Source organism: Moschus berezovskii, chromosome X (genome assembly GCF_049115385.1).
Source record: "Moschus berezovskii isolate FMDL1 chromosome X, NW_MosBer_1.0, whole genome shotgun sequence".
NCBI classification, from domain to species: domain Eukaryota; kingdom Metazoa; phylum Chordata; class Mammalia; order Artiodactyla; family Moschidae; genus Moschus; species Moschus berezovskii.
Genome location: NC_142488.1, coordinates 27,924,287 through 27,935,952, shown reverse-complemented (window position 1 = coordinate 27,935,952; position 11,666 = coordinate 27,924,287). Strand labels below are relative to the sequence as shown.

At 45.8% G+C, this 11,666-nt stretch overlaps 1 protein-coding gene across 1 annotated transcript; it reads right to left on the bottom strand.

The window, feature by feature from the left end:
* Nucleotides 1-815: 815 nt before the first annotated feature.
* MAGEB3 (MAGE family member B3) lies at nt 816-1,856 on the bottom strand. Its single transcript, XM_055437559.1, has one exon. It carries the CDS (start codon nt 1,854-1,856, stop codon nt 816-818), a length of 1,041 nt encoding a protein of 346 aa, XP_055293534.1.
* Nucleotides 1,857-11,666: the final 9,810 nt, after the last annotated feature.

Here is an 11,666-nt window from a genome sequence, read left to right as displayed (position 1 = left end):
TATGGGGCCCACCATGTGAGAACCTGGTCCCTGGTCAGGATTACCACAGCCTCATCCAGCCCACCATGCACTCAACTTATAATTACTTCCCACTGAAGGACTTATATTTTCTCAAGGCCTACCACTACCTTGCATCAGGAAACTCACATGTGACTGCTGTCACGTCACCATTTTCTTTACATGACAGCTGCTTCTCGACTCTATAATTTTATGGTCAGTGGCTAGATCTTTTGCTCAGCTCTCCAAGTACTAACATGGAGCCTACTATGAGCAGAGGCTCAACCAATGTTTGGAAAATAAATGAGCCTGTGAGCATGAGATTGAAATTATTAGAATTTACTTCTACATTTTTAATTAATCAAGCATATACAGTTGTTTATAATTTTGTAAAACACAGAGTACAAGGCATGAGGAATCCAAATACTGACCATCTTACTTTTCCTCTATTTCTTGATCCCACATATTTTACTGCTTAACTTTTTCATATTTTCAAGGAAATAACATATTGCAATGCCATGGTATCTTGAACCACCTTACTAAATAAGATGGCAGCTTCCCCATTTGTTTTACACAAGAGAAAAATTTTCATCCTTAAGACCAATAAACAACAGTAAGTGTGACTGATGTAATTCATACACTTAGATTATAAGCTAGATAAGCTTTCATTTAGGAGCAACATTTGAAAAGCAGCAGGAACATAAAAACACAAATTTATCTCTCAATTCCCCATATAGAACAGGAACACCAAGGTATTTTACACTGTGAATCCTCGGTGATGTCCAGTCCTATACTACTTGAAACACTGAATACTCTCTTCAGCCACAAAGTTCAGAATTTGCCTCAGCTTCACTAGGTGTGGAAGGAATTGCTGGAGGAACACTGCGACATCCGCTGGCTTGGGCCCTCTCTTCTTCATCTTTCAAAGCCTCTTCATACCAAAAGTGGAAGGCACTGGGCTCCAAATGGTTAATCCTGGCCAGGAACTCCAGGACTCTCATCTTGCTCGTTTCAGCCTGTGCTCTCGGACCCCACAGGAACTCATAGCATGGTGGATTGCTGCCGGGCACTTGTCGATATTCCAAATACTTCAGCTGCACCAAATCTCGGGTGATGAGCTTTTTGGGCTCCCCAAATATGAAGTGCCTCTTCCCAGCATAGATTTTCATCTTATTCAGGAAATTCCAGATGTCTTCCTCTGGGGCACAGTTGCCCTTCATGAAGATCACACCCAGGAGATTCATCAGGAGACCGGTCTTGGGAAAACCCCTGCCACGGTGCACGATCCCGTTACGGGGGAGATTCATCTTGCTGACAAGGACATAAGAATGCTTGGCAGTGTTATCTTTCTTCACGTCAATACCAAATACCACCTCCATGCTGTCAGAAGCTCTTTTGAGGATCCTGAGGAATCGATTTTGGTACTTTTTGTCGATGATCTTCAGCATATTTGCTTTCTTAATGGGCTTTTTCGTCTTATACATGCGTAACAGGAACTGCACCAACAGATATGTCGGCCTGGCTAGTGAGTGTTTTCCAGTCCGCACCTTGGAGAGAGGGGCCTGAGAGGAATTTTGCTTTTCCCCAATTTCCCCAACGGCTTTTTTGGATGATCTTGTGGGAGAAACACCTGCAGGCACAGTGGTGGTGGCCAGGGCCCCCCGAGGACGCTTGAGATGCTTACGAGACCTAGCACCAGGCTTTCCCTTAGCATCAACCCCAGGACTAGGATTGGAGGAAGTGGAGGGTGCTTCCATCGTGGTGGCAGTGACCTGAGCGCCCCTCAGATCCTGGGTGCCATGCTGAGCCTGGCGGCGTTTCTTACAGGTGTGGCGCTTACCCTTCCGCCTCCGAGGCATGGTGACTGTGGTCAGCGACAACAGGAAGGAGTGCAGGTAGAACAGCGCGTGATCTGGGCAGAGAGGAGAGAGGTTGAGAAGGTGTGAGTGCCTACGGCAGGGAGGCACCACTCGGCCTTTAAGAAGGCCCACTCTGCAGGTTTCCACGTGGGCACTGCTCTATGAACTCAGAGGACTGTGATTCTGATCACCCTGTCCCCTGAGAACTCGGTGGAAATAATTAAGGTGAGACTCAGGCTTCAGCCTGCCAGCCCTGCCGCCTGCTTCCTGGGGCTGAGAGGAGCAGTGGGCCAGTCCAGTCCTTGAGGACAACCCCCTCCATTCTTGAGGGTGGGGGCCCTCTCGGTTCATATTCAGGACAATCATATCAACTTTTGGCATGGCCTGGGCCCTATCCTCTGTGCGGTTCTAAGGTTATACCCCAAGGCCTGGTCCTCATTTTCCTGTGATACCTTAAGAAGTGAAGAGGTACTTCAGCCCAGTGTCCCTGGCAGGGGTCACCTACGGCTGTCAGCTCTAGGGAACTCTGTCCTGGGCTCACTGGGGTTCTCAGTCCTCTTTCAGGGCCCTTGCCTTGGCTCTAGGTAGAACCTGGGACACCTGTGTGTGCTGTCCTGGTGTACCTCCTCTCAGACAAAGGCTCTCACCAATCCTACACCATCAGAAAGAACGGTTCACATACACCTGACTTCCATGCCTGGGCTTCTCAGTGCTGCCTGCCAGGAGGGGGGTGGGGCTGGGAGGTGGCGCTCTCTATTAGTTTTTCCTGTTGGAGGGTGAGTGCGAACAACATTGTTCTTTCAGGGTCCTCACGCTGACTCCTCTGAAGCCCTGGGCCTCCTCCCTTGGCAGAATTGAGGCCATTCACGTATTCCAACATCTTCACATCTCTGAACTCTCCAGACAAAAGTGAGAAGACTCACTCAGCTTCACAGATACTCCAGGTTTCCACTTGGAAAAGAGCGAAAATTTATGACAACTGAAGAGTTGGTGTTCACCTTAGAACTCGTTCCGGTCTGGGTAGAACTCAGGACTCCTCCCACCAATAACCTGGGTAGTTCAGCCTCAGAGCAAAGTCCTCAATTCCCTGAGTCCCTGGAGGGGCAAAGTCAGGGTGCTACATACGTGACTACTCCCTCGCCGGAGCCTCCCAGATACATAGGCGCTCTGCTTTGTGATACCACCCCTAAATGGGGAGGGGTCCCCAATCAGTACTTAGGGCGCTCACTTCACTGCAGTCAAGACCGAGGTATTCTCCATCTGCAAGCACGGGCTACTCCGGAGACCAAAGCCCACCCATCCCTGAGACTTCCTGGGCCAAATTAAGTTTGATGGCTCTGCCGGGGCTTCCCAGGGCTTACCGCAGCAGTGAAACTTAGTGCGACCCTCTTTGTTATGGGCTAAGTGTCCCCCTGCCTCAGTCCCAACTCAGTTTTCAACTCGACTCTGGACCAGCGCTGGGCATCCACCCTCCGCCGGCCAGAGGACTGACCGCCGAACCGAAGTCCTTACTTCCTGGAAACTGTAAAACGGAAGTCAGGATGACTCATTTCCGGCCATGATGCTCAGGGTGTCAGATAGTGCAGCGGTGCACGGGGTCATGCTGGGGGTGGGGGGAAGGGGAAACCAGGGGGAGGAAAGCCGGGGGAGGGTGTCCTATGGTACTCATTCGGAATCCCCATCTTCATGTCTATTAGAGTCTGACCCTCCTCCCTTACCTGAACTGTGTCCACAAGCATCCAAACAAAGCTTCACCTCATCGAGTTCGGCAGGGGAGAAGTCTGGGAATTGAGCGCATGGGTGCTGCTTTGTGTCGCCATCTTTACTGCCAGTGCTGCGCTAGCACTCGGGCCTCTCCCCATGGCTGGAGTTGGGGCCTAGGTTTCTTTCTATTATAGAATCAAGTCATCTCTTCGATCTTACAGAATATCTTGGATCAAGATTTACCGATAATTCAGCCTAACAGTGTTGTAGGAACCGTCCCCTGCCGACCATAGAGGCGAGACTTTGTGGGGTTCTCTCTGTTACAGGAGGGGCAGGGTCCCGTGAGTCCACACTCACGTCCTCACCTTGCCTTCAGGTCAGTCCTGGGAGTCCACTCTTAGCCCCACGAACGCACTGAACAGCAGTCCCAGCTCTCCGCCAGCGCCCGGAAGTTTTGCGGAGTCACTTCCGGCTGTGGCTGCCCTGCGCCCGATCTCTGAGGGATGACGGCAGGGGCAGGGCTCGGTGGGGACCCCGTCGTTCGGTGTTCAGCGGTCCCTGGGGCCTCCCTTAGGGTCCTCACCATGCCGGCTGTCAGAGCCCGGGACCCTTCGCCCTACGGACTTGAGTCCTCCTGCCCCCAAACCAAGCCCTCGCCTCCCCGAGTCCCTAGTGGGGGGTCAGGGCGCTTCTCTGAGCATCTCTCCTCGACAGGGGAGCGCCACTCTGTGAGCCCTCCTCCTTGGAGGGAGCGACCCTCTCATTAGCACTCGTGGTCCTCAGCTTCCCGGTGGTGATGGCCAAGACGCCCCCCTCCTAAGAACTGGGGTTCCATCCTGATAGGAAAAGCCCTTCCCTCGCTGAGGCCAGACAGAAATGAGAGGCTTCTCATCCCTGTACCTCTACCTGGAGCCTCTGGAATAGGACAGGGGTCTGTAAAGCCTCCTCATTTGTGGGTCTAGTGATACTTCGTTCTTCACTCAGGGACCTCACCATGGTCCTGCCCAGTCCTGGGACCTGACCCTCCAACCCGAGATTCTCCCTCTACTGAACTGAGGCCACTCTTAGACTGAGACCGTGACCTCACAGAGACTACAAGGCTTATAAGAGGGAGTGTCCTGTCTGGGCGTTCTGGGCCTGAGAGCAAGCTTGGGCAGGTCTCTGAATGACCTGTATTTTAGGGTGGTTTTCTCTCCAGTCCTCAATCACGGGGGCCCAAATTTTGTCTATCTCTTGCATTAAACGTTTCTTGGGGAACACCACATCCCTGCAAAATGTCCCTAAAGCAGACCTTACAGTTTCATGTCCCAGACTTCATGTGAGATGGGGAAAATGCCACAGAAGGCAGGGGGCAGGATGGGGTATGCTCCCAGGGAAAAATGTTGATCTGTTTCTGGAGGGGGAGGGGATTTAGGATAGGGGGACACATGTAAACCCCTGGTGATTCATGTCAATATATGGCAAAACCCACAATATTGTAATTAATCTCCAATTTAAAAGAAAAAAAAAACACCTTAGCCAGAGTCAGTCTCTTATGTGAATTGTTTCAATTTATAGGCATACCTTTACAAAATTGTATTTCACTTAACCATGCTTCACATATGTTTCATTACAAACTGAAAGTTTATAGTAACCATGCATTGAATATAACTATGGCATCATTTCCCCAAAACTGTGTGTTCACTTGGGGTCCCTGTGCCACATTTTGTAAATTTGTGAAATAAACTCTTGCCGTAATTTATTCCTTATGGTGCTCTGATCAGGTCTCTGTTACTATTGTAGCTGTATTCTAATTTTAAATTAAGCTATGTGCATTTTTTAGACATCTTCTAGTAAGTGTACAATAGGATTAACAACTTTTATAAGCACTGGGAATCTCCCAAATTCCTAATGACTTACTTTATGGCAATTTTCACTTTATTGCAGTGATCTAGAACCGGAGTCACCATATCTGAGATATGAGTACAATTCGAAAGGAAAAAAGCCATCCAAGATGGTTTTGTGCTATTCTGATTGAGGTTATCTGACACTGCATAGAGAGATGATCTTACTGTCCCTATCATCTGTTTCTCCTCCTTATTGCTGTCATTTCCTGAGGTAGCCTTCCAGGCTTTGTGCCTGAAGAAGTGTATTGGAATATACCCAGAGTCCTTACTTTTATCCCAAGATACATTTGAGTGTTAAGGAACACAAGATCTGCTTGAGGGCAAGAGGAGTCTAACAGCATAGGATCTAGAGGAATTCAGAGAGGAATCTAATTCCAAGCCTATCAGTCACTAGTGTTCCCCGGCAAGGGCTCACTGCCTGATGCACATAGAAGCCAATACTATGGAATGGGCTTTTGAGAGAAAAACTTTAATCCAAGGTGGAGTGGCAAGACAGAAAGCAGGGCTCTCAAATCTGTCTCCTCAATCCAGAGTTTGAGGTAAACTAAAGGGTTTAGGGGAACTGCAAACTTGGAAGCTAATTGGCTAGTCTTGAATTAGTTCATGTAAGCTATTCATGATGCTAGAAGCCAGACTTTCCATATTGAAGGACTTCATACAGTTCTCCCATGGCAACATTCCTACTATGAGAGTTCTACAGACTGAAGCCTCTTGGTTCGGGGGTTATCCTGGAAACACAGGCTCCTTTTTGCATATGCATAGTGCTGCCTCTAAAAATAACTCAAGGTTTGATTAATCAACAACCTGTTTTAAGGAGGCAAAACCAGTTTAAACTGGTCACTGCTTTATGTTTTAACCCCCCCCCCCCCAATTTCTCTTTGTACATTCTTCAAGCTTGTGGGAAATCATCCTCAAGCTGGATAATGGTTCTCAAATTGTTTAAAAAATGATAATCCCGGGTCCCAGATTTTTGTACCAACAGGACTGAAGTGTTATATAAGCAGTGACAAGGTTGGATTAATTGGTATTTAAGAAAGGTGATTATCAGAGGCTTTGCTTCCTTCACATGTCTCTTTACAGGCTATTGCTTTAAATTTGGGGTTTTTGTGCCTGGATGGAATTTATTACTGTTGGGTCAGCTGTCCTGGCTCTTCCTGGCCACTCATGAGCCCAAACTGAGCTCTGCAGTTGACTGACCGATTTCTTCCACTGTGGTGCTCAAAATAGTTTAAATTTCGGCCAGCAGAGAGCCTGGACCAACCGCCTTTAACCAATGCTTGCTGCCTCTTCCCAGACTTCATGGATTGCAGCCAACATCAACCTTAGCAACATCAACTCTTATCAGGAACTTGAGGTCTCTGGATGAGGCAGAAACGTTGGCTTCCCCTAGAAAGCCCTTGCATTCATGGGAGATGTAGGAAAGCTATCAGGACTTATCTATCTTGTCTCAGAGCACTTTGTTACTTTCTAAGAAGAAAAAGGGGCAAACTAGAGGCATCTCCCCTTAATTCAGGATCCAATTCCATCTCCTAGTTTTGTGTCTGGGAAGAGTTGGCTGTATGAATTCCCTGGAGAAACCACTGAGAAGAATGGACAGTCTCCAGGTGACCAGCTTGGATTTGAAGGTTCACTTAAAGAACCCTGGAAAGTTTTCCATTAGAGGTGGCTGTCATACCATAGCTTGAGAGTCATACGTGCTACCCAATGTCTAAGGAATTTGTTTAGTTCCAAGACTGGAGCCCATTTGGTCAGAGGCTCCTAATATTTCCACCCCACCATGTGCTGAGGACGAGCTTGTCTACTGAAGAGAGGCCCATGGAATTTCAGGCTCTGTTTCACTCTCCACTTTGAAAATCTTACCTAGTGAGGAGGAGGGTGAAAGAGTGATTGCATCACGTTGAAGAAAGTGAAAGAGGAAACTGTCTTAGACTCAGGCAGAGCTGACTTTCAGAGAGCAACTCAGGAGCACACACATTTAAACACTGATTTCCTCACTTCCTTTCTGAGCATGCTGGGGTTTAATCTTTCTGGTAGATGACCAAAATACTTTACCCTTCCAGCAGAGACGACAGACATGCGAATCTAGATGTCTGGGCAATTTCCAGGGGGAATAGATTCACCACAAGTCCTCTATGTAGCCCATGGCCTTTAGCACCACAACCAATGGCTATTTCTCCTGGTATGATTTGATTTTTAACATCACATACACACACACACACACACACACAAGCAATTCAATTCTAACTCCCTGCTATTCTGGCTGATACAAAAGAGGACTACACTTTTTAGTGAGGAAACACCAGAATGTGTTCAATTGTATAAAATTCCTTTAACCTGGGCTCATGGTATGTTCTTCTGCGGAGGGAGAACTTTCCTGCATTACACTCCCTCATTTTACATTTATGCTTGTACCACATCAAGGTAATCAGGGCTGGTTTCATTAAGAATACACTCATGTGAAATTCAAAGGATCATAGGAGAGTACTACAAACAACTATATGCAAATAAAATGGACAACCTGGAGGAAATGGACAGATTCTTAGAGGTACAACCTTCCAAGATTGAACAAGGAAGAAACAGAGAATGTGAAGAGACCAATGACAAGTACTGTAATTAAAACAGTGATTTAAAATTTTCCAATAAAAAGCCCAAGACCAGATGGTTTCACAGGTGAATCTATCAAACAGTTAGAGAATAGTTAATGCCTATCCATCTCAAACTCTTCCAAAAAATTGCAGAGGAAGAAACACTCCAAAGGTCATTCTATGAGGCCACCAACACCCTGATAGCAAAACCAGGCAGAGAAACACACACAAAAAGAAAATGACTGGCCAATATCACTGAAGAACATAGATGCAAAAATAGTGAATAAAATACTAGCAAACCAAAAAAAAGTCCCTTCAGTAAGTGGCGCTCTGAAAACTGGACAGCTACATAGAAAAGAATAAAATTAGAACATTCTCAAACACCATATACAAAAATAAACTCAAAATGGATCAAAGATCAAAATGTAAGGCCAGACACTATAAAACTCTCAGAGGAGAACCTAGGCAGAACATAAGTTACAGAAGTACTTTTTCTATTTTTTTTAATTGAAGGATAAATACTTTACAGAATTGTGTTGTTTTCTGTCAAACGTCAACATGAATCAGTCATAGGTATACATATATTCCCTCCCTTTTGAACCTCCCTCCCATCTCTTCCCCCATTCCACCCCTCTGCTGCTGCTGCTAAGACACTTCAGTCATGTCCGACTCTGTGCAACCCCATGGACTGTAGCCCACCAGCCTCCTCCATCCATGGGATTTTCCAGGCAAGAATACTGGAGTGGGGTGCTATTGCCTTCTCCATTCCACCCCTCTAGGTTGATACAAAGGCCCTATTTGAGTTTCCTGAGCCATACAGCAAATTCTCATTGGTTGTCTATTTTACATATGGTAATGCAAATTTCCATGTTAATCTTTCCTTACATCTCACCCTCCCCTCCCACTACCCATGTCCGTAAGTCTATTCTCTATGTCTGTTTCTCCATTGCTGCCCTGTAAATAAATTTTTCCGTGCCATTTTTCGAGATCCCATATATGTACATTCAGTTCAGTCAGTTCAGTTCAGTTCAGTCGCTCAGGTCAGTTCGTGTCTGACTCTCTGCGACCCCATGAATCACAGCACGCCAGGACTCCCTGTCCATCACCAACTCCCGGAGTTCACTCAAACTCATGTCCATCGAGTCGGTGATGCCATCCAGCCATCTCATTCTCGGTCGTCCCCTTCTCCTCCCACCCCCAATCCCTCCCAGCATCAGAGTCTTTTCCAGTGAGTCAACTCGTCACATGAGGTGGCCAAAGTATTGCAGTTTCAGCTTTAGCATCAGTCCTTCCAATGAACACCCAGGATTGATCTCCTTTAGAATGGACTGGTTGGATCTCCTTGCAGTCCAAGGGACTCTCAAGAGTCTTCTCCAGCACCACAATTCAAAAGCATCAATTCTTCGGCGATCAGCTTTCTTCACAGTCCAACTCTCACATCCATACATGACCATGGGAAAAACCATAGCCTAGACTAGATGGACCTGTGTTGGCAAAGTAATGTCTCTGCTTTTTAATATACTATCTAGGTTGGTCATAACTTTCCTTCCAAGGAGTTAAGCGTCTTTTAACTTCATGGCTGCAATCAGCATCTGCAGTGATTTTGGAGCCCCCAAAAATAAAGTCTGACACTGTTTCCACTGTTTTTCCATCTATTTCCCATGAAGTGATGGGACCAGATGCCATGATCTTTTTTTTCTGAATGTTGAGTTTCAAGCCAACCTTTTCACTCTCCTCTTTTACTTTCATCAAGAGACTTTTGAGTTCCTCTTCACTTTCTGCCATAAGGGTGGTGTCATCTACATATCTGAGGTTATTGATATTTCTCCCAGCAATCTTGATTCCAGCTTGTGCTTCTTCCAGCCCAGGGTTCCTCATGATGTACTCTGCATATAAATTAAATAAGCAAGGTGACAATATACAGCCTTGATGTACTCATTTCCTATTTGGAACCAGTCTGTTGTTCCATGTCCAGTTCTGACTGTTGCTTCCTGACCTGCATACAGGTTTCTCAAGAGGCAGGTCAGGTGGTCTGGCATTCCCATCTCTTTCAGAATTTTCCATGGTTTATTGTTATTCACACAGTCAAAGGCTTTGGCATAGTCAATGAAGCAGAAATATATGCTTTTCTGGAACTCTCTTGCTTTCTCCATGATCCAGCGGATGTTGGCAATTTGATCTCTGGTGCCTCTGCCTTTTCTAAAACCTGCTTGAACATCTGGGAGTTCACGGTTCACATGTTGCTGAAGCCTGGCTTGGAGAATTTTGAGCATGACTTTACTAGCGTGTGAGATGAGGGCAATTGTGCGGTAGTTTGAGCATTCTTTGGCATTGCCTTTCTTTGGGATTGGAATGAAGACTGACCTTTTCCAGTCCTGTGGCCACTGCTGAGTTTTCAAAATTTGTTGGCATATTGAGTGTAGCACTTTCACAGCATCATCTTTCAAGATTTGAAACAGCTCAACTGGAATTCCATCACCTCCACTAGCTTTGTTCGTAGTGATGCTTTCTAAGGCCCACTTGACTTCACATTCCAAGATGTCTGGCTCTATGTCAGTGATCACGTTATCGTGACTAGTTTGGTCGTGAAGATCTTTTTTGTACAGTTCTTCTGTGTATTCTTGCCACCTCTTCTTAATATCTTCTGCTTCTGTTAGTTCCATACCATTTCTGTCCTTTATCGAGCCCATCTTTGCATGAAATGTTCCCTTGGAATCTCTAATTTTCTTGAAGAGATCTCTTGTTCTTCCTATTCTGTTGTTTTCCTCTATTTCTTTGCATTGATCACTGAGGAAGGCTTTCTTATCTCTCCTTGCTATTCTTTAGAACTCTGCATTCAGATGCTTATATCTTTCCTTTTCTTCTTTGCTAATATGATATTTATCTTCCTCTTTCTGACTCACTTCATTCTGTATAATAGGCTCTAGTTTCATCCACCTCATCGACTCAAATGTGTTCCTTTTTATGGCTGAGTAATATTCCATTGTGCATATGTACCACAATTTCTTTATCCATTCATCTGTCAATGGACATCTAGGTTGCTTCCATATTCTAGCCACTGTAAATAGTGCTGCAATGAACAGTGGCATACATGTGTCTTTTTCTTTTTCAATTTTGGTTTCCTCAGGATTTATGCCAAGGAGTGGGATTTCTGGGTCCTATGGTGGTTTTATTCCTAGTTTTCTACGGAATCTCCATATCCTCTTGCATAGTAGCTGTATCAATTTACATTCCCACCAACAGTGCAAGAGCATTCCCTTTTCTCCACACCCTCTCCAGCATTTATTGTTTGTAGACTTTTTGATGATGGCCATTCTGACTGGCATGAGATGATATCTCACTGTGGTTTTGATTTGCATTTCTCTAATAATGAGTGATGTTGAGCATCTTTTCATGTGTTTGTTAGCCATCTGTATGTCTTCTTTGGAGAAATGTGTTTAGTTCTTTTTGCCACTTTTTGATTGGGTTGCTTGTTTTCCTGGCATTGAGTTGTATGAGCTGCTTGTTCAGTTCAGTTCAGTCCAGTCCAGTTACTCAGTTGTATCTGACTCTTTGCGACCCATGGACTGCAGCACGCCAGGTCCCCCTATTCATCACCAACTCCTGGAGCTTACTCAAACTCATGTCCATTGAGT